Source organism: Puma concolor, chromosome D1 (assembly GCF_028749965.1).
Source record: "Puma concolor isolate L17-30 chromosome D1, mPumCon1.1.hap2, whole genome shotgun sequence".
NCBI classification, from domain to species: domain Eukaryota; kingdom Metazoa; phylum Chordata; class Mammalia; order Carnivora; family Felidae; genus Puma; species Puma concolor.
In genome coordinates, this window is record NC_141676.1 from 26,794,029 (window position 1) to 26,817,475 (window position 23,447).

Below are 23,447 nucleotides of genomic sequence, written 5' to 3' on the forward strand. Positions count from 1 at the left end.
CACACACATTAAAACACTCTAGTTATAGAAACGAGAAGCTAGCTATCTCCCTTGGGGATGATCATCTCATAATTTACAGGAAGAGATATTCATTCAAGGTCATAGTAATTCTTTCTAAATGGATCACTGCAGATGCGTGGTCCTCATGCATGATGCAGCTCTAGCAGTGATGAGATAGGTTGCAGTAATGAGTTTCTAATAATAAAGGGCTCAAGCGCACAAACGATTGACTGTTTCTCGGAAGTTACGACAGATTTAAGGTTATTCCCTGATACGCTTTTTGCGGGGAGAGAAAACAGGATAAAGTCCCAGCTCTTTATGATTGAGTATAAGCCACAAAGTCTCAAAATGCAGTGTGTCCCCCACGTGAACTCTATCCATTAGGCGTGTCTTCTCACGAAAAGATGGAGGGTGTGTCTTAGGAACACAAGAACTTAGTTTTCTTTTTTTTCCTTTACTGTAGATACAGTCTCTGACCACAACTCTACTAGGTGGGTGGACGCCCTCCGGGGCCTTACTCATTGTTAACAGACATTGTTATTAATGCAACAAAGTTCTCCTAATCGAATCTTGGTTTTGATCAAAATCCCAAACTCGTGCTTCAGGGGGTGTGAGGCCCCAACTCCCAGCTCCAGTGGGCGAATCATGACTGGTCTAAGCGAAGCAGGGTGGTCAGAGTTCTCCTGGCCAGTGCCTGGTTCTGTCTCAGCGTTCCATGGAATGTGACCCCATTCTTCCAATGAAAAGGAAAGGGAAGTGAGGATTTCTGGAAAAGCCATTCCTCCAACTTTGGGGGAGAGACATTCGTGAATAGGCATTCCTCCTCCTGCTGCTAGGTACTGTTATTTTTCTCACAGGATGCTTGGAACTTTGGCAGTCCGTTTCAGACTATGAAGAGGGCTAACTTGCAGGCAGACAATGGGCATGGCAGAGTGGGAAGTTGGAAGAAAACTGGGTCTTTGATAACATCACCGAGCTCCTAAAATCATCCGGCCTCCATATTTCTGTTGTGCAAGATAACATTTTACGAGGGTTTCTGTTTCATTGTTCTGTTACAGAGCTATTCGACTGGCTTGCACCGATACGGGTATACCAAGACACGTGTGACAGACAGCAGTTACACGGGGCACGCATCATCCCCAAGTAGTTCCCAGCAACAAAGGAGATAAAGGAGTCCGGGCCTTTCAGCCAGGTGTTGGACATCTGCGCCCAGGGTTCTTGCCTGTTCCCGCTGCCTGGACCCAACAGAGGCACCCGTGTGGCTGCTGGGAGCCATCCTGCAAACGACCTCCTGTGCTCACACGAACCAGACCCCGGGCCCCAGCTCCGATCAACAAGGTGCTCAAAAACAAAGCAGAACAAAACAAAAACAAACAAACAACCCCCCCCCCCCCGCCGAGAAACTTGCAATAATATCAATGAGGTCTGACCCTAAACCAAGGCTTAACATTCAAGATTCCTAAGTAAATTGTGAATTTTTTTCCCGTGGCTTAAAATAACTCCGGCATCATAAGACACTTTTTGGTTCCCAGAGTTTGGGTTACTTTGCTCCCCCAACACATACTTCTAAAGGTCTCATTCATTAAGATAATCATCATCATCATCATCATCATCATCATCATCATCAGAGTCTCACTCAGCTTGGAGAGTGCCATGGTTCTCTTTTTACCACTGTCCATTTCAGGACAGACACGATAAAATCAGTCGCTTTCAGGATTTTGAGGAGTAGAACTTCCTTTCCTTGCTCTCTTACTCAGTGAGCCAAGTGTGAGACAGCCAGAGGAGGGGCTTCCTTGGCTGGGGTGGCTGAAGGGGTTTTGGACCCAGCCACCAGGCTGCTTCTTGGTCCTGAGCACGGTTGGGGTTGAGAAGCTCAACAAACAGGGCCTCCAAGGAACTGGGGACATCCTGTGAGCATAGTTACTGCTATTCATACTACTGGGCTTCAGAGATCTCCCTTGATGTTCCAGATGGGAGGAGGCCTCCCTGTTACATGCTCTCAGCGACCCCGTGCTTCTCTAGCACAGCATTCTCCACAACTGCCATTCAATGCGGGAAAACCCACTTGTTTGCTCTCCGTCTTCCCAGACAGACTGTAAGTTCCGTGAGAGTAGAAACCGTGTCTCCCTTGTTTAAAACTGTATCCCCAGTGCCTGGTGGAGCGCTTGGCACATAGTATGGTTCAATAAACATGTGTCGAGGGAACAAATGAATCGTTTGAAAACCACTGATTATTGACTCAGCTCACAGAATTGCTCAGAGAGGCTGGGCAAAAGCCAGGCCAGGTTGCACTGGGCTTTCTGGTTTCCAAGTGCTCATTAAGTCAAAAAGGATTAAGATCAACACCAAATATGGGTATACAAGGTATGGCACAGGAAACCAAGTCCAAGAACAATAAAGGCTCCGGTGGAGTCTAAACACCTACACTATGTTCCATTGTGTTAAAAAACCCAATACCCTTTCCGCTTCCTCTCTGTGTCCTGCTAGTCTGCTTGCCCTGGTTAGCCAGTGTCCTCTTGTCTAGTGCCTTTCCTCTATCATCTCAAAGTACGGAATGGAAAGGGTACTAGGCTGAGAATCAGAAGGCCAGGGATTTGATTCTAACTAGTTACATGACCTTGGGCAAGCCACTTGCAGAATCTTTGCGACGTCTCTCCCTCATCTGTCCAGTAAGTGAGTGGGCCACATAATGTCCAGCATCCTTTCCCATTTTGATACGCCATCATCCTTGGCTTTTTGTCACTAGCGCAGGATAACGTAGGGTCCTTTCTCCCTTTCTCCTCGTCTCCCTCTTTGGATCCGTATTTTGTTGCTGCTGTGGGGGCCCAGGCCAGCTGGCACTTTCTAAGCCCTAGCAAAGCATCTGAAAACCCCCCTACCCCTGCCTCTGGTACTTTTACCGAGTTATCCTAGTAGGAGCGTTGTGATTCAGCTTTAACAGGACACCGCCCCGTCTCCTGCCAGTTTGACTGCCTCTGCAGGCCTCAGAAAATGGCACAACCGAGAAGCCTGAGCACATACCACGTCCTCCTAGATAAGCCCTGCCCAGGAGGGGACAGCAGCTCTGAAGAGATTGGTGAACATTCCAAAGAATACAATTTCAATGATTGGGGTCAACCAGCAACGGGAGACAGAGATAGAGGCGAAAGTTACCTCCGGTAATAATAGGACCTTGTAGTTCTATATCACGTGCTCCTGCCTACCAGCACAAAACACTTTCACACCAGCAGGCAAAGGTGGAGAGGGCCAGGGGAGGCAGAGGGATTATTATCCCCCGGTGGTTCACACAGTGTAGTGAAGCGTTAGACAGATAAAGCCAGTAGCCCAAGGTCACACAATTAGGCTTTGACATGGTGGGAATTAGAGCAGAGTGTCCTAATCTCACCCGGGGGCTATTTCTAGGTGACTCTTGGTGGAGCCTTTTGTTTATACCTCGGTTCTATCTCATGGTACCTGCCCAGGCAGTAAGCTTGCTTTCTCCCTTGGGCATGAGTAGTGGGAAACTTGAGTGGCCCAGGGTGGGCTTGCCCGCCCGGAGTTCAGAATCCAGCCTTCTTGACTTGGATCTTACAAGCAGGACCCAGAGGGGCCAGTCTGTGGAATGCTGTTGCTGTTTGCATTTGGGAGGCACAGAAGAGGCACAGAAGAGCCCCAAGTGGCAGCTGAGAATGCAGAGGCTCCAGGGCTGATAAAAGTTGTAATTAACGTGTGCCTACAACCCTTTGATCTTCAAAGCCTTTACTCACATTAGCTAGTTATTCCTCCTATCACCCCCATGGGTGAGGCACCATTTTTGTCTTCTCAGTTTGCAGATGGAGAAGCTGATGTGGAGAAGGGGCCTTTTGCCAAGGAGTCTGGCTCTGGTTCAAACAGAGGAGATTCCTGGCTCTCCGCATCTAACTTCACTTGGGGTGACGGGAAAGCAGTGCAAATGAATCTTGAGAGAAGGCGCAAGTCACTCAACTCTTCTGGGTAAGAGACTGCATTTATACTCTTCTGGAAGGAGGTGGAGTCTACAGAAAGACTTGCTGACTAGACTTGAGTGGGTAAAGTCCCAGTTACATGCAACCATCAGAATGGAAAACTAGAAAAGCCTGCTGCTCTACTGTAATGTTATCCCTGTGAGACAGGGGCTGAGCCTTCCATAACGTGCCTGTGGCAGACATCACTAATGGATCACAGTACCCTGTGGCAGACATCACTAATGGATCACAGCACCATCTGAGGCTGAGTCAAGCTTTAGCTCTTGAGCACAGCCCTCCAGGTAGCCTCTAATAACCAACGGGAAATGGGATGTGAGCTGAAATCTATTTGCTGTTGGTACTGTAGGGCTTGCTTAGGATTCTCTTCACTTGCCACTCTCCAACACAGCCAAAGCTGCTGAAGTTTTATCCCAAGTAGCGCTGGGACTGCCCCACTTCTGAACTCTGTCTAGCGGCCTCTGAAGAGGGCGTCGTGAGAACTTCCCGGGGGCAGAATTGGATCTTGCAGATGGTGCCACTGACACTTGATCACCTGGAAGCTGTCCAGCGTCATCCCTCGGTGTTCCTCAGCTTGGCCTCTCTTATTCTGTCAGGCTGAGCCCTCTCCTGACCCCGTCAAGCCAGATGCATTTGCCCCCACTTGAAACTTTCAGCTCAAGCTTTGCACTTCAGTGGGTTGCCTATTCCCTCCTCTCTCTCTGTCCATTTGCTTTCACACACTCATCCACTTCCTCATCAAATCCCACTTCTTCCATGAAGCCTACACATTCACCACTCACAGAGAGTCATCTTCTAGCGCTTGAAGATACATCGTCTTGTAGAGTTCTTCCATCTGTTTGGCTTTTCTCCCTCAAAACTGTAATAAGCTCTGTGAGGACAGAAACTAGATCTTCCACTCCCCTCACTTCTTTTCACGGCGCCAATGACACCACATGTTTTAGTGGATTGATTTAACGAGTTTATCACCATTTTACAACTGGGGACACAGGCAAACTGTAAGGCAAGTGGTGCCCACAGTCCTGTGACTAAGAGGGAGCAACGCCAAACCTCCACTGGCTGCGTGCGGTTGTCACTTCTCCTAGAATTGTGTCTATGGGATTGGCTATGGCATCTTGGCCACAGATGACCAAGCAATAATTGAGGGCACTGCGTATGACAAGAGATCGGAACCCATCTGGCATTTTATTTCAGCTTCTGGTGGGCGGATTCCAGATGGATGTGAAATGGGCACACCCAGGATGGATGTGATCTCAGTAAGGACTTTAAGTGACTGACAGAAGATCAGAGCCCTGACAGGGCATTTAGTCTCTGACCCACTTTGGCAAGCTCCTAAGTAGTGCCATCTTTAGGACTTCTTTTTTTCCTTTTCTTCACCACTTCTTCCTTCCTTCCTCCCTTCCCCCCTCCCTCTTTTCTCCTTCCTTCCTTCCTTCCTTCCTTCCTTCCTTCCTTCCTTCCTTCCTTCCTTCTTTCCCTCCCTCCCTCCCTCCTTCCTTCCTTCCTTCCTTCCTTCCTTCCTTCCTTCCTTTTTTTTCTTTTCCTAAGCAAAAAGGGCTTCTCTGGCTTTATGAAAAAGAAATAAATATCTTAGCAGGAATCTGGAAAGTTATCAGTAGAAGCAGCAATTTGCCATCTCAAAAGTCTGCCTTGCCCCGTGCCTTGTGTGTGTATGTATGTATATGTTTGTGTGGAGATATATATGTGTGTGTGTGTGTGTGTGTGTGTGTGTGTGTGTGTGTTATGTTGTTTGCTCTTTTTTTTAAGACCCCCCATTGCCACCCTAGTTAATTTCCATAGGCTACTACAGCTCACCCTCTACGCATTGCTTTGGCTGAACATTATGGTTTGTTTTGAACCAACACGTTATAGCATTCCCTTGAGGAAGGCTGAGAAATCCAAGTTACTCATGGAACTTAGAGAGTGAAGGACATAATCTTTCCTCTTCTTCATGAGTTAGATTTTCTGGTCACTTGACGCAATGGTTTGTTTTGTTTTGTTTTGTTTTTTAACTACAGTTTAAGGTAAAGGGTATTGCATTCAGATCCTGCAGGTAATCCCAGGACTGGCTTCCTGTATCTTTAGCTGTGTGACTAAGACATGTTCCTAACTTCTCTGGCCCAAGCTTCTTCATGTGCCCATTCCCAAGTGACTGGGAGGAACCAGTGGAATCCTCTGAACAAGGCACCTTGTTCCCGAGAGCCACGCTTGCCCCCTGAGGTTCAGAGTGTCACTGGATGAATAGACTTGTTGCTGGCATGGATTAATAATTCACTTCTGACATTTAATACAAACCAGGCATCACTTTTTTTAATTTTTTTTTTTGGCACTGCATGATAGTCGTGTTATTCTTTCCATTAAGTTTTATGAGGCTTAGGTGTTCGTGGCCCACGGAGAGGTGGATTTATAGATCATGAGGCCTGCAAAGGACTTTATAGATCAACTCGAATCCAGCCCTCTCATCTTAGGCATGGAAAATTAAAGGTAAACAGGGGTGAAATGATTTGTTCAGCAAACTGGAACGTAATAATATAATAGCCATTTTTATCTTCGAGGCACCTCTATGCACCAGACACTTAGCTCTAGAAACCACATGCTAAACGTTGTTCTAGACACTTAACACGTGCACTGCCTGAGCTCACGCCACCCTAAAGTGGCAAAGGGGGGAATCAACCTGAGGTCTGTCTCTTTTCACAGCTCTTACTCCTTCTACACGGGACTCCTCCAAAGCCAAACTCCATTTCCATTGCACCACAGTAAACCTCTGGTCTGGCCCAAGTGGTCTTTGGAATGGAAGGCTTTTCAACCACTGAAAGAAACAACTCGTTCTTTTTTCTTCTAACAGAGTGGCCAAACGCCAACATCTTTTCCCTGAGTGTCACCGAGAACACGACTTTGAGGCTTGGGGTTTTTCATACTTGAGACCAGATTTGGAAGGGAGGGCTGGAGCACAGCAGCAGACAGATGTATAGGAAGTCAAGATCCCTGTCCTACTGTACAAAACCTAATGAGCTGGGAACCTCCCCTGCCTGGCCTGACATATCGGACTTCAAGAAAGATACACTCAAATGAGGGAGAATGCAGAGAAAAACAATTTCAAGGAGGTTTGAGGATCACTACAAGGGACACTAGAAAAAGTCAAACGAAAAGTTTTCTATAGACCAGAAAGGAAAAAAAAAAAAAAAGGATGAAAAAGAATTAGTCGCAACTTATACAAATCACTGAAGGTAAATGAGAAAGATTACTTTGCCAAATCTAGAAATTTCATTCATTCATTCAGTCATCGAATATATATATATATATTTTTTTTTTTTTGAGAGAGAGAGAGAGAGAAAGCGTGAGCAGGGGAGGTACAGAGTTGGCGACGGGCAGAGGATCCAAAGTGGGCTCCAAGCTGACAGCAGAGAGCTCGATGCGAGGCTCAAAGTAATGAACCACGAGATCACGACCTGAGCCAAAGTCGGACGCTCAACCGACTGAGCCACCCAGGGGCCCCAGCCATTGAACATTTATTGAGCATCTACATTAATTGCAGAACCGACAGCTGGGGACAACAGCAATACAAAAATGTATATAATGTACATAAAGCATGAGCTTTTCCGTAACGAGCTTATATGCTCAGCAGTGAAAGACAACAGATGGCCATACACAGCTCAGAGGCATCCCTCACACTTCTTTCTTTTAGATGGAGATAACGCTTGTGGGGTTTTTGTGAATTATCATGGAGGAACAAGACAACAGAGAAGAGTAAAAGTCACTCTGGGAAGTCTGGAGGGATGTACCTGCCCTCCAAGGCTGACACTAGGAAGACAACTTGTCCTCGACAGAAGATCCACTCAAAGATGAACTTCCGGACAAAAGACTTCTATGGCAGTGCCGATTCCCTCTTCAAGTCTGGTCTACCTCTGTGCGAACAGCACTCTTGTAGGTACCCGAACCTGTGCCTTCCCTTTGCAGGAAAACGTGACCGTGCCACAAGCCGGTGGCTGTGGGCCTGACTCAGTGACATCCACCGGTCCCCTGCAGGCTGTAAGATAGTGTGCAGCTCTTCTGGACTCTGCTTCTCGAACCTCACGCTCAGCAATGCCAGCATTTGTGACTGGCAGATGGCAGTTCCTCGTTTATTACTTTCAGAGTGTGTGAAGACTGGGGGCAGGGGCCTGGGCAGAAACCACCATCTAGATCGGAGGCAGGAGACCAGGTACTGGTCACATGGAAGTGCTGGTTTCTCCCGGGCATCTCAAGTTGCACAATGATGAACACTGGGGAAGACACTTTACTGTCATCACCCCGATGGCTCGGCAGGTGCTCTCTGAGAGAGGAGGTGGAAAAAGATGCTGCCCAGATCCACGACTGGTGTCATGGAAGGCATTGCAGACCTGCTCAAGTGACATTCAAACAAGTAAGGAATCTGATGAACCTCCGAGCTCGGGCCGAACGCACAGGTCCCTTCTTACAGACCGCGTCGGATGTCCCCAGGGGGCTTTGCCTCCAGCTTTCTTTGGGTGGCTTGTTTCTCAGGTGAAGCACCCAGAGGAAACCCTGCCCCTCTCCCCCACCTCCCCATGCAAGGGTCACCTGCTGGGACACACAGAAGCCAGGCCATTTTTAGGTGTAGGCTAGGGCTGGGAGGGAGGGCTGCGTCTACTTCTAGTTCTCGCTTCTTGCCTTATGCCAGGGTGAGTGCAGCCTGATTCCTGATTCCTCTCTGAGCTGCCTCCCTCCCTCATCAATTCTAGCTGGTAGAGAGAAGGCCCCGGGCCAAGGACCCCTTGCACTGAGGGCAAACACGTTCCTGTTATTTGACTGACTCCTTTTCCAGCTTTGTCCCTTCGGGAGCCAAAGTCCTAGATGGTGGAGAAGCACCAAGAAGCAACCTTTGCCTTTCATCCAGGGGACACGTAATGAAGTGATAATGAACAAATAACTCAACCCACCATCCCTGTCAATCCTATCTCCTCCTTAAGTCCCCACCATATAGAGGAGAGAAGAACTTCTATGCAGGAATTGGAATGAACGAGTCGCTCAGAGTATGAATGGGGAGAACTTTCCATGGCCACTTCTTCATATTTGCAATTGCAGCCCCTTCTTCTGATATCATGTATACAAAGGGGAGGGCAAAGCTAGCTGCATGGACGCTGTGGCCCAACCCACACCTGACTCCCGAATGGAGTTTATGAAAAAAACCAGAGCACTACTGGTTATCGCCATCCGGGTTTCTGGGGGCCCTGACATTTTCATGTACTAAGAGAAGTGCAGTAACGCAGTGACTGAGAGCTTGGGCCCAGTAGCCAGACCCCCTACGTTCGAATCTGAGCTCCATCACTTACCAGCTCTGTAGCCTTGGACAAGTTACTCAAATTCCCTATGGCTTAAAAGAGGGATAATACCAGCATTACTTCATAAGGTTGGCGGATGGATTAAACAAGGTGAGTATATAGGAAACAGAAGGTCCCGGTGCAGGCACAACCTAGCGCTCAGTTCGTATTTACTATTGTTACTAATTGTGGTGATCGTTATCTCAGAACTATACAACGCACTGCAAAGAAACCAGTGCAGAAGGTACAAGAGCTCTCTCTAACTGTCAAGAAAGGTTGTGGGGAAGAAAGACGAACTTAGAGGCACCTCCAAAGGACCCTGGCAATGACACCAGAGCAAATGGGAATAGTCTCTCCTGGCTAGAGTTTTGCAGTTAACCTATACTCTCAAAAGCTGCAGATTCGAGGAAGAGTTTTGGGGCCTGAGTTTTGCAAATCACCTCCTCGGTGACTCAGCCCTCCCCACCCACCTAGGACCTGTCTGCCCACATTTGCACTTAGGAGGGCCACTTGCCTCGGGTGGACACACCCAGGCAGCCAGTGCACAGCACTCGGGAAAGTCTGGCTTCAGGATGTTCTTTTCCCCCACGACACCCTCCCCTCGTTCCTCGCCTGCCTCCCCCGTGTCTGAGTCTCACTGGGCAGACGATCCCTGGGTAGGCAGGAGCTGTCCCAGGTGTGGGCAACTCCAGACTTGGCGAGCTCTATGGCGAGGAGGCACGGTTTGCTATTCCCAGTGTGGCTTTCCCATCAGACATCGGGCTTCCCCATCAGAAGGCTTGCCCCTTCAGGGGCTGCAGGAGACCCACAGAGAAGGCAAGAATCTTCTGTGAAGCTCTTCAGCTTCTCTCCCAGCCGCCACCACCTTCACCTTCCAGAAGCAGGGGGGTCAGGAGGGTGCTCAAGGAATCCAACCTCGGAGCAGCATCTCCAAAATAACCGGACCTCCAAGTGGGCTGCTGCTGGGGAGTGTTTTATTTTGAGGCTTAAATTTAGGGGTTGGAGTCATCATCTGCCTGGCTCCCACTCCCTTCTTGGCCCAAGAAGCTAGTAACCCTGTCCTCAGACAGACGTACCCAGCCACAGCAAGCAGCCACCAAAACCACAAACAGACGGGTGATCTCCCTGTTTGGGGCAGACCAAATAAGAACCCCGTGGTGGGCAGCTGACTGGCCAAGCGCCCTTCTCCGCCCTGCCCTGAGCAAAACAGCCATCTCCACTGTTACCATAAACACACAGATGTATTTGCATCCTGTGCATGCTGTCCAGCATGCTTCTGTACACAAGACAAAGTTATTTCTATATCTGGATATTCATTTCAGTTCAACAGTTACCAGTAGCTAGGACCAACCCTCGGATCTGGGACCACCAAAAAAAAAAAAAAAGAAAGAAAAGAAAAAGAAAGAAAGAAAGAAAGAAAGAAAGAAAGAAAGAAAGAAAGAGAAAGAAAGAAAGAAAGAAAGAAAGAAAGAAAGAAAGAAAGAAAGAAAGAAAAAGAATGTTATACAATCCCTGATATCAGAGGGCTCCCACAGTGCTGAAGAGGACGGATAATAGAAGATATGATGGTTTTGGGTTTTCCCCTTTTTTAGAAGTGTGGCCCCAAAAGATAAAAAGGCCTCCCTGCATGGTTTTACGGTGGGGTTTTAAGGCTAATTAACTGGGGCCCTATGAGGACCAGATACCACATAGTCAGAGGTGAGGTTACTGGAATGGCCGCCATCTTATGATACCAGATTCTCAATGTGGGGTGGCTTTACCCACCACCACCACCAATTTGGCAAAGCCTGGAGGCATTTTTGGTTGTCACAACTCTGGGAGGGCAGGTGCACTACCAGAATCCAGTATGTGGAAGCCAGAGATACATGGTCGCCCGTTAGCTAGGAAACCATATAATACTACATACACCGTGAGCTAGCTAGTCAGGGGTGAGGAACTGTGGCCTTCTGACAATGAGCCCCCCAGTGCCCAAACTACCTGGTGCACCGAGGAGGCACGGGGTAAACGTTTGTTGAATACACTGTCTAGTTGACTAACATATTAGAGAGCGGGTAAATTAACAGCAGGGTAACAGAAATACACACACCTTTTTCATTCTGTTTTTTTCACGTATTCAAATCCTATCTTGTCCGTATTGCCACTTCCTCTCCTCCATGGATTCCTCCAGTCTCCTTTGCTCAGCTCAGCATTTCTGTCTCAGCTCAGAAATGCTGTTAGCCTCACAGTCTAAAATGGCCCGGCTATCGATCAGTGCTACATGCTTTTTCTGCAGCACCCCAAGGTTCTTGGCTCTAAGTGCCAACCTCAGACACGCAATTCCTCTGTAGTACCCAGCACAGTGTGGGACCCGCAGAAGACACCTGATAAATTCTTAAGGACTGACCAGCAACATTCACATTACGTGTAGACACATGGGCTCTGACACATACATACTTAGAAGCACACCCACAATGGATGCATGCCCACATCTAGCAAGCAAGGATCAAATACATAGCTCGTCTTGGTACTTCACATATTGGAGAGATCAAGAAATGGAGAGCAGAGGAATATTAAATATTTCTTTCCAAAGCACACGTTTTCGGAAACAGACATCAATGTAATCAGGCACTCGATTAAGGAGTTGTAAGGATGTGAATTCATTTATGTAAGATGCTTGTGAAGTTTTTGACTTCTAATCACATGAAGCTATACATTTATTGGTAGAAAAGTATATAGACACTTCGTCAAAATATATACCATGCGTCAACTGGTAGAACATTTGCACACTGGAAATCCTGACTGTCCTAGAAAATTTGGCATGCACCATCACTTTATCCATGCCAAGCCAGATTCCACAACCACAGACTAGGAAACACCCCTTCCTAACTCTGCCGGATTGGTCTGGCTTCCCAAACCCTTGATGGCCAGCTTTTGGGGAGTACACTTAAAAAAAATTTTTTTAACGTTTATTTATTATTGAAAGACAGAGTCAGAGCATGAGCAGGGGAGGGGCAGAGAGAGAGGGAGACACAGAATCCAAAGCAGGCTCCAGGCTCCGAGGTGTCAGCACAGAGCCCGACGCAGGGCTTGAACCCACAAACCGCGAGATCGTGACCTGAGCCGAAGTCAGACGCTTAACCGATTGAGCCACCCAGGTGCCCCTGGAGGAGCACATTTTTTAAAGAAAATATCTCAACTTGCTCAGCGTGTGAAAAGTGGGGTTTGAATTTAAGGTAGGAGGCACTAGTCTACCCTGATGATTCTAAAGAACACTAGTGTGCTTCCCATTCAAGCAGGGACACAAAGGAAATTGACTCATCTGCTTCTCACTGTGCAATCCCCCAGAATTTCTTTCTGAAGCAAAAAAGATCCCCTTTGAGAAACATGCTTTGTCTGTCAGATCTGCCACCTGCTTCGTCTCTTCTTTCACAAGAGTCACTTCCTTTTTAGACTCTGGGTGGAGTTGGCTGAACAGAGGTGCTGGGGAAACACAGCTCAGACCTAGCTGAGCCCCAGCCCCAGCCCAGCCTCAGCCCCAGCCCAGCCCTCAGCCTCAGCACAGCCCCAAACCCAGCCCAGACCCAGCCCAGCCCCAGACTCAGCCCCAGCACAGCCCAGACCCAGCCCTAGCCCCAACCCCAGCCCCAGCCCCAGCCCCAGCCCAGGCTCAGCCCCAGCCCAGCCCCAGACTCAGCCCCAGCACAGCCCAGACCCAGCCCTAGCCCCAACCCCAGCCCCAGCCCCAGCCCCAGCCCAGCCTCAGCCCCAGCCCCAGCCCAGCCCTCAGCCTCAGCACAGCCCCAACCCCAGCCCAGACCCAGCACAGCCCCAGACTCAGCCCCAGCACAGCCCAGCCCCAGCCCCAGCCCTAGCCCCAGCCCCAGACCAGCCTCAGCCCCAGTCCTAGCCCCAGCCCCAGCCCCAGCCCCAGCCCAGCCTCAGCCCCAGCCCAGCCCTCAGCCTCAGCACAGCCCCAACCCCAGCCCAGACCCAGCCCAGCCCCAGCCACAGCCCCAGCCCAGCCCCAGCCCCAGCCCAGCCCCAGCCAGGACCTAGTGATGGGGAGATACAGCACCAGCCCACCTCCACTCTGTCAGGGAACCCCAGCTTGGAACTAACAGCCTGGACACTGCAGACTGATCTCAAATCCCACCTGGGAGACTGCTCCACTCTGCCTTTCAGTTCAAGATCCTTGACTTTTGTAGAAACCCATGTCAGCCTGCCACCCAGGTCCTCAAGACTTTCCCTCTCTGGGGCACGTACAGTCTGCTAAACAAACACTGAAGGTTTCCAGTGAGCATGTGAGGAGGGGCTTTCTGGGTCAACGCATCCAAAATGCTGGCAGAGTTGGGGTGAGGGCTTCCGCAGGCAGGCCCTCTTTCTTCATTTTCAGGCAGAGGACATTGCCCTAACTTGTCTCTTAGACAAGGAACAGCCTCTCCCTTTTTTCCAAGCCTGCAAATGAGAGCATGTCTAGAAGGGCAGCTGGACGCTGATAAGGGAATTGACTTATTTTAGTAACAAATCACTAGGTTGGCATCTCTTGACAGCTGTGGCCAAGCCTAGGGAGAGAGAGTCCAGGGTAGGGCAGGGTAGAGCAGCCGGGAGTCCACAGCCTGCCAGGCGGAGCAAGAAAGCCATTCACACCAGGCTTCACGTTAGCTGGTCACAAGGGATGGGGAGGATATGGGAACGACATACGCATGCAATTTCCAAAGCAGTGAATCAAAGGGGCGTTAACATTGGAGTCCAACACGGGGTGGGGGGGTGTTAGACAATGGGAAATCCCAGCTCCACCATTTACTAGCTGTGTGTCCTTGGGCAAGTCATAACACCTCCCTGAGTCTCAGTTTCTTGATCTAGAAAATGGGGTTAACTAAACATATTTAGCATGTCATGAGGCTTCCATAGAATAATCTATTCAAACCCCCTGGCGGAATGCCTAGCACAAAGCCAGTGCTCAGTAAATGCATTTCCTGGGACTTAGAACCCTACTTTGCAATAGGAGCGTCAGGCTTTTACAACAGGGGTGCTCTTACCTCTGAGGGATTTAGCCATCCTCCAAGGAGGCCCTAGAGGCCCTAGGACAGTACAGAGCCTCTTCCTCGAGAAGCACTTTTGTTTTGTGGTAAGAAATATATACCATTATTCTTTATCTTAAGCTCAAACCGTGTATATTACAGAGGAAAATAAAAAATTGTAGTGAATGTGGAAGGTAGCATTTAGGGTGTGTAACCAGTGTTAGGCTCACCCCGGGGACAGAGGTGGAGTCCTTGGTGATGGGGGTATTTCAGAGCCCCATGGATGGAAGATGTCCAGCCCTACGTCTGCTGCGAGAGAGAAAGTCACTCCTCCCTCCTATTCAGGGTCTGCTTCCTCCATGGGAAAAAGAAGGGTTTTTCTAAATGGTCCTTGGAGTCCCCATTGGTGAGTCTATGACAATGAGTCAAGAAATACTTGTTGAATGAATGGAAGGGGATCTGTCATAACTTAAGAATTTCATGCTGCCCATGCTGCTTCTGCGTGGGGCAATTTGGAAGAAAATGGAACCATTTCTTACTGGCCGCCAGCCTCACACACACCTACTTGGCACGGCGCCTTGGCAGGAAATGAGATGTCCAATGTGTATCTGGGGAATAACTGAATTAATTGATGCTAACCTCAGTAGTGATGGATTTCTTGCTTCTCCACCTGGGAAAACACAGCCAAAGCCCTAACTCCCAGGAAGAGGGGTCTCTAATACTCCCAGGGAGCAGAAGGGCACTTGTCACCCCCAAGAGCTCTCTGATGTACCCCTCTTTCTCAACACCAGGGGCGCAATTCCCCAGCAGTGACCTCTGGCCCACAGGAGAAAAGAGACACGAGACGTGGGAGGGCTCATCCCACTTGTCCTCCACCCAGGGCCACTTTCTACTTCCTGCATATGACACCTAATTCATAGTGTCCTCCAACTTAATTTCTTGTCCAGTGTTGCTTAACTACATCTAGCCATTTCTCTACTTTTTGCTTCTGGATATGAAGGATGGACCCTTTCTTCCTCCCCAAAGCCTTGCTCCTTTCCAAAGTTTCCTCATTGTCTTCTGGAGGTCCCCCACCCCCAACTGGGATCCTGGGGCAAAAGAACTGCCTCTCCTCCCCCTCCTCTGCCTCCTTCCCCTCTCTGCCTGCCCCGCCAAGCTGCTGTGAAGTCGCATCTCCCTTCCAAGTCTCAGTTCCTTCCAAACAATGTTACAAGCACATGAAAGCCAAGGCCCAGGCAGTTACTGCCACTGGCACTTTTTTGTGCTTCCTCCAAAGGACACTTCCCAAAAGGAGCATGAAAACGTGGGGCAGGAGTGAACCCTCTGGTCTCTGGGTCAGGATGGTGTCAAATATTTGGGGATGCGACCCTTAAGAAGAATCAGGGAGGCAGGTTGGAAGGAGTCAAGAGTCAGAATCCTCAGAAACAAAGCAGAAGACATCACCAGAAGGTAATGTACAAATAAAGTTCCCTGGAGGTCTCAGAGAAGGCCAGGGCTCTTCCTGCACTCCAGGTTTTCTCTTCTCTGGCGTCCCAAGTGTTTTTGCCTTTCAGTGACTTGTTGGAGCTCAGGTCGCCTTGGAAGCCTCCGATGGCCTCGGGTCCACCTCAACCCTCCATCCCCAGACTCTTTCCGAGTATGCCCATGCCATACATACAGTCTAACGTACTCCCACTAAACACAGACTAATGGACCTGGGTTCACATGCGCACCAATCCTTCTGGCTGTGTGAGAACTGGCAAGTTACTTAACCTCTCTGAGTCTCGGTTTGTTTCCCTCCTGAAGCCGGGCTAGTAACAGGACGCTTCTCGCTGGGCCACCGTAAGGGCAAAATAAGGCAACACTTGTAAACATTGAGCACAGTGCCCGGCACAGTGAAAGCGTGCGGTAAAATGCTGGCTGGTGCTGTCATTTCTTCTATTATTATGATTATTATCATTATTATTCTTGATGTGTTTCAGGAATCTGAATCTTTGATCCCCACTTATTCCCAGTCTGCAGGATCCAGGTAAGACTGTATCTTTACTTTCTTGGTACCCCCCAGAGCTGGGTTTAATAAATACTTGCCGAGCAGAATTAACCATAGGCTGAGCTGTCTTAATGACCCAGCTGGCACTTCTTAAAAGAAGAATTAATTTTGCTAGCAATAAGCAAATCAGCCATGTAATTATCTGTACATATATAGACAAAGGGAAGGAACGCTTGGAGTTCGGTCTCACCAGACTACCTCACATGCCCACACCCACTCCACAGTCACTGAAAGATACAGCCCCTGTTTGGATGGGGGTATCAGCAGCCCCAGGTCCAGGGTCCCTAACACGACCCTGATGCCCAGGCTTCCCCCCACCCCCCCACCCCCCCACCCCCCTCCCTGCTCTGAGACTGCCAGGCTGGGAATATGAGCCACCTTACTGTCTGGATTTCCCCTAACTGATTGGCAGGAGCAGGAGGTTTGAGTAGCTGGTTCAGTCATTGCTTTTCCACCTCACACTCCCTGCCCCAGGCTGGCACCTCGTGGAAACCCAGAACCTCACAGAGCTGGTTCAAGTTCCCACAAGCGCTAGTCAGTGACTGGAGCCAACTGTAAGAGCTTTGGAACCCAGGCGGGGTGGGGAGCCGCAGGGCGCCGGCACCCCTTTCTGGAAGGCTCATGGCCACCAGCTCTCACACCAACACCTCTGTGGCCACCTGGTCAGTAGCCCCGGCCCCTGCCCCGCCTAGCCCTGCCCTGCCCGGGGACAGCCCAGCCAGGCTTCCAGCGCCCTTGGGCACAGGAGCCCGTTGGTCCAGACACCGGCGGCGCGCACCCTGGAGTACAGTTACTTTCTGCCTTGTGCTCCGGCACCCGCGACCTCACCCAAAACTGCGCGCAGGCAGCCGGCCCGGCCAACTTTCTTCGCTCTTTCTCTTTTCCTTTCAACAAAACGGTGCTTCGCACCAACCCACACTCCGAGAACTTAGCGCAAATCCTCGCCCCGCTCTCCTTCACCAAGTCCACGCCGCTCGCCGCCCGCTGGCCTCCCGTCCCCGGGGGCCCACTCAGCCAGGTGGCTGCAGGGTCCGTCCCGGCCGCCCGGGCCACTCCCTCCCGCTGCCCCCGAGGCACTCACCGATCTGCGCCAGGCTCAACTGCGAGAGGCACAGTCCCCAGGCTAGGCGCCACCAAAACTTGTCCATGGTGAGAGCGAACCGAGGGGGCGAGCGCGGGGCGCCGGGGGTGGGGTCCGGTGCGCTGGGCGGGGGCCGGCGGAGCACGGGGCGAGCTGGGCGGCCCGAGCCTATCGGGGGCTGGGGTCCGGCTGGGCAATGAGGGCGCCTGGGAAGTTGGGTGCAGTTTTTATTCAAGGGCTGAAAGAGTGACCTAAGAGGGAGGGAGGGAGCGAGGGCAGGACACACCCAAGCGAGGGGGCTGTGACTAAGCAGCCCGCAGAGGTTTAAAGACGCAGCAGCCCTCCCCTGCGCTGGCCCTTCCGCCCCCGCCCCGCGCCCGGAGCCGCGCAGAGACCGTAAACGCGGGCGGCCTTAACGGGCGCCGCGGGGGCCCCGGGGGTGCCCGTGAGCCCCGGGACGCACCGGTTTCCTCTCCCGGCCCGCTGGAAGGGCGGCCTCTGGACGGGCCAGGGGATGGCCCGTCCTGAAATCTTAGCCCGGTTGGGTTTGAGCCTCCGACCCCTCCTCTCCGCTAGGTTTCTCTGTGAATGGCGCTGGAGAGTGATCTCTAGGATTTCACCGGCAGCTGGATATTCTGGGACAGGAGATGGGATGGGGGCGAGGTCCGGCACTGGGTAGTGGCGCTCCCCAGCTCACGGTGGCAAGGAGGGGTGGGGAGCTTGTGATTCTTCCCAGGGGAAGAGGACGAGCGCACTCTTGTTCCCCTGAAAGAGAAGCGGAGTGGAGTTTTCCTTCTTACCAGGGCGGCTCAGAGAAAGCTAAGGATGGCCAGCCAGGGGGCTGCTCTTTCCCTCCTCCAACCCATGTGTCATCTTCCAGTCCCAGGCTGGCACCTGGACCCATCCACTCATTCATCCATCCAGTCACCTGTATTCATTCATCCTCCCAAACATCGTTCCACCTGCCCATTCATCTTCTACCCGTCTTTGCTCACATCCTACAGGGCTGTTGCATCTTTCCCACCCCCTTCCATCCACTTGTCCAACGGCACATCCTTTCTTCTAGCCATCCATCTCCCACTTCTTCTTCCAACGACCCTCCCGTACAACTTCTCCTCCACCTTCCCATACACTTTTCCACACCTCTTCATAACCCTACATCCATCCATCTGTATACTGTCCTCCTCTCCAGCCAGCCAGCCAGCCAGCCACATTTGTTCCTCAGTGTATCTATCCAGTGCCCATCATCCACATCTCCATTCGCCATTTTATCCACCCTCTCACCCACCAAATATCCACCCACTCTCTCTTGCTCCTATTTATACTCCTAGCTAAGCAAACATTAATCCACTTGCCCCTATCTGTCCTCCCCAATACATCTCAGAAAGGGGAGGGAGATGGTCCCCGGAGGGATTTCGCGTTAGAAAAATCATACTTTGAGGGGCGCCTGGGTGGCTCAGCTGGTTGAGCGTCCGACTTCGGCTCAGGTCATGATCTCACAGTTCATGGGTTCGAGCCCCGCGTCGGGCTCTGTGCTGACAGCTCAGAGCCTGGAGCCTGCTTCGGATTCTGTGTCTCCCTCTCTTTCTGCCCCTCCCCCACTCATGCTCGCTCTCTCTCTCTCTCTCTCTCTCTCTCTCTCTCGGTGTCAAAAATAAATAAAACATTTAAAAAATTTAAAAAAAAGAAAAATCATACTTTGCATTATAATCTCATATCTACCTGTAACATCCAGTGATTTGACATTTGAAAAGCAAAAGCAGTGTTTATTGTTCATGTGGATCACTGAAAGTGTATCTGAATGGGCTTCTCGCCTGGTGGGGTACATAGAAAATGGTAATGGCTGTCAGGGACTGTGGGACTGAATTCTTGCCAGGCTAGCATTCCCGAGCCAAAGGAATTCCCTTTTGATTTTGTTACTTATTGAAAGAAATTGAAAAATTGAGAGAAAGTGCATGCAGCTTTCCTTATTCATCAAGCATGTAGCGAGCGCTCGCTCAAGAGTATCAAGATGGAAAGGATCTGCCCTATCTATCTTCAGGGGCCTCACACTCTGGCGGGGAATCAGACTCACAAGCCGGCTGTCACCACACAATAAGAAATGTGCTGTGAAATATGTGTGACAATATCCACGGCAGAAGATCGCTATGGATAGCCATCTTGCTATATCCATCTGAGAGAAGAGAGCCCGCAGAGCACTGCACCCTTTCCTGGGGAACACCAGACCAGGGGGCCTTCCCAAGGGAGGTGATATTTGAGGTCTTGAAGGAGGAGGAGGGATTCTTCAGAAGAAAGGGCAAGGGCACAAGACATCCAGCAACAGCATTACTCTGTAGTAATTAATTGCAAGGATTTAGGAACCAGGACGCCTGGCCTCGTACATTGCGTTGTGCAACCTTAAGCAAGTAAATTAGCCTCTAGGCCTCGGTTTTTCTCACATCTAACATGGGGTTAATATCAGTGTCCTTTCCGTAGGATTGGTGAGCAGTAAATGACTCAAAAGTCCTGCATATATTAAGCACTATATGTATATATATATGCATATAGTAAGCTCCGTAAATGTGTTTGCTATCATGACTAAAAGCAAAATTGTGACTAAGCAGGGAAAAGTGAAAGCACATGACTTGCTCAGGCAATGTCATAGAGCGGCTTGCATGTTCGATTAGATGAAGATATCGAGGGAGGACAGCAAGAAGGGAGGCCAGAGAGGTAAACAGGACCCTCCTCCACCCCCCCCCCCCCCCCCCCCCCGCCAGCTCAGGTCATAGACTATGCCAGGAAGTTTGAACTTGACCCCTAGGAAATAGTGAGCCATAGAACTTTCATTATTATTGTTGTTCTTGCTGCTGTTATTGTTGTTGTTATTATTATTGTGCTAAAATACACATATCCTAACATTTACCATTGCAGCCATACAGTGGCCCTCAGCACGTTCACAGAATTGTGTGGCTATCACCACCGTCTTGGTCAGCTTGGGCTGCCAGAACTGAGCATCACAGGCTGGATGGCTTACGCAGCAGAGATTTATTTGTCACAGTTCAGGAGACTGGGAAGTCCCACATCAGGGCGCCAGCACGGCTGGGTTCTGCTGAGAACAGTCTTCTGGGTTTGCAGAGGGCTGGCTGTCTTCTATCCTTACATGAAGAGGGGGAGAGAGACAGAGACAGAGAAGGAGGCAGACAGATAGGGAGGGAGAGAGACAGAGAGAGAGGAAAGGAGAGAGAGGGAGGAAAGGAGAGGGAGAGGGAGGGAGGAGAAGAGAGGGAGAGAGGCAGGGAGAGGGAGAGAGGGAAACAGAGAGGGAGACTGAGATGGGGTGGGGGAGGGGCCAAGCTTGCTGGTGGGTCCTTCTTATAAAGGCACTAATCCCTTTCATAAGGGCTCCACCCTCCTGACCTAATTACCTCCCAAAGTCCCCACCCCCAAATACCATCACACTGGGGGTTAAGAGTCCAAAATATGAATTTGGGGGAGACAAACATGCAGCCAATAACAAAGGCTTTCCAGTTCAGTGTAAGGGTTCGAGTTGGGGAGAGCCTGCTTGAGTGTAGGCTGCTCCTCCTGCATTCTCAGGGACCTGCTCCCCAGCCACCAGTGGCCAGTTTCAAGATTCAGGGGGGAGGGGGGTGGGGGAGGGTGGGGGGGTGCCAGCTGGAAAGAGAACGGTGCCTCTGACCCCTATCGGAAAGGCAGGCGCTTTGAAAAATGCTGCCCGTAGTGGCAGAGTTGTCTGTCCCCAAGAGGCACCGCCTTCCTGAAACACATGGGGGCAGGCTGCTCCCCCCCCCCCCCCCACAAGAAGATCTTCAGACTTTAATCACCTGAGAAGCCAGGCCTAGTGAGTTCCCTGGAAAGGGCACTGGCCCAGGAGTGACCTCGCAGATCTCCCATTACTTCCAGGGCCTTGTTGCAAGAGGGGAGTGAAATGGGATGGTATTCACTGCAACGATGTGTTTACATTGTCTTACCGCGTTTCATAGAACTTGCAGGTTCCTGGAGACCCTCAGAGACAGACACAGAGATCAAAGCAAAGGCTTAAGCGGGGGCTGTGCCTCCCCCCACCCTGACCCCATTCGAAGCGCAAAAGTTCCAAGCTTATCAGTTTGATAACCTTAGAGGACTGTGGGAGGCTTCATTTCCACAAAGGATTTTACTTTGAAAAAGTTATATAAAAACCGCTCAACGAGGCCATCTCCGACGAAGCCTGGTTCCCTGCTGCATATGTGCAAGTTGTAACAATCGGCAGATGAAGCACCGAGTGGGAAGGTGCCTCACAAAGGTTAGGGGGCCATGCAAATTCTTCCAGGAGGAAATATTTTGCCTGCCTGCTTCCCGACAGTTTAGTGAGGGACTGACTGAGGTTGTTTGCCCCATGCCACAAGTGAGTCATTTCAAACTGACCTGACAATTCACTGAGTCAGGACCAACCTTTGGGAATTCCTGGATCACCTCTGTGCGCTAACCCTCTCACCGTCTTTCCACCCCACACTCCACCCCTCCCCTGCCCCCTCCCCCCTACACTGGCCCTACCACGGTCTCACAAAGACATTCCCATGCTCTTTTTTGTGACTGTATAACGCTTAGGTCCTTAAAGTTACTGATTTTGGATGTTCAGTATCTGTTGTGTGTTGCACCAATTGCCTTTCTAAGTGAAACCAGGGGATGTGGGAAACCAGGGGATGTGGGAAACTGGAAGAGAGAGCTTGAATTGATCTGACTTAACATGAAGTTACACTACTAGGTCAGGGTCCAGGACACGACTGGCAGCCTTGGACCGAGGAAGCCCAGGTCTGAGCAGTGGCTCACCCCCTTATCAGCCCGGTGAGTTCACTTGGGTCACTTAACCTCTGGGAGTTTGGGTTATTTCATCTACCACATGAGGTTCATAAGACCTTTCTCACAGTCTGTTGTGAATAGTAAGTGAAAGAAGGCGTCAGGACTCTTTACTGGGGGGCCGGCCTCCTGGTAGGGCTCAGCTATCCACCAACCGCTAAGCTGCCTGAGGACAGGGCCATGTCTGTCTTAGACGCTGTCATTATGAGACTCTCAGTTCCTGACTATTCCCTGTCTCTGACATATATACCTTTCCCAATAAAGAATGGCTTGTTCTTTTTCCTCCTGAGACACTTTACAGGGTGACTTTGGGAATTACAGGAGCCAATAGATAGCAGCATTTGGACAAGCTGACGCTTTCTAGACAAATGCAAGCCGCGGCGTCCAATCTGGGTGACCGTTTTCAGACCTGGTGGAATTTGAGCGTGGCTCACTCTAGCAGACTAGGATTCGTATGTTTATTTTTCCTGAATTTGGGGGCCTGCTGGCTTCTGACTAGTAAAAAATCTTGTTCTTCCTAAGCAAAGAAAAAGTCAAATCTAAACCAAATGTGAGCAGGAGTGTGTGGAGCAAGGCGGGGAGGTGGGACTGAATCATGGGATTTGAGGATTATAAACACAGCAGGCCACCAGACGCTTTTAAAGGGACAACATTGAATTCCTACATGGGGCTGCTTACCACAGAAGGAGCGATCTGGCAGAGTAAATCGAACACCATTCCAGTTCAACTTTAACTAAAAAAAAAAAAAAACAACAAAAACCCATCTTTAGTTCATTCTCAATGAGTAAATTCTACACATGCAAATGAACAGTGGTGAAAAAGCCCTTGTGAAATAATTATTAGTGAAGGCTAAATAAACTGGTAATTTGGAAAGCAATCTTCATGACAAATAAATGGCATCGAATGACTAATTAGTCTCGAGCTAACCAAGTATGATTACAGTGCTGAGCTTTTAGCATTACTAAGGCTTTCAAAGGACGGCAAATAAAATAGCCCATGTGGCCACCGCGCCCTAGAAATGCCAAGGGGACCGGATGCCTCTTGATTCCAGATACATCCATGTCAGTTGCAGCTGTGATGCAGACCTTTGGAAGTTAAAGCAGTATGCCGATAGGTCAAAGCCCACAGTTCAATGGTAGTTAATTTAGAAATGTGAATTTTTGAAGGTGAAATTTGAATTAATGGTGTGTGGCTTTATGCGGAAGG

The 23,447-nt window shown here is 50.1% G+C and overlaps 1 protein-coding gene and 1 long non-coding RNA gene across 18 annotated transcripts in view; one reads left to right on the forward strand and one right to left on the reverse strand.

Annotated features, from left to right (window-relative positions):
• The window catches only part of CD44 (CD44 molecule (IN blood group)), a 91,191-nt gene extending 73,489 nt beyond the window's left edge, over positions 1-17,702 (reverse strand). For 3 of the 15 annotated variants that reach the window (XM_086677690.1, XM_086677686.1, XM_086677685.1), the window contains exon 1: positions 17,409-17,701. In XM_086677690.1, coding sequence (XP_086533816.1) covers positions 17,409-17,475 — 67 coding nt within the window. In that variant the 5' untranslated portion in view covers positions 17,476-17,701. Of the gene's footprint in view, positions 1-17,408 lie in introns of all 15 variants that reach the window. The other 12 variants (XM_086677689.1, XM_086677687.1, XM_086677693.1 and 9 more) reach the window with 10 other exon arrangements.
• LOC147576553 (uncharacterized) overlaps positions 15,120-23,447 on the forward strand; it is a 29,106-nt gene continuing 20,778 nt past the window's right edge. For all 3 annotated transcript variants that reach the window (XR_015240903.1, XR_015240902.1, XR_015240901.1), the window contains exons 1-2: positions 15,120-15,747; positions 16,260-16,306. This is a non-coding gene — a long non-coding RNA (uncharacterized LOC147576553). The remainder of the gene's footprint in view (positions 15,748-16,259; positions 16,307-23,447) is intronic.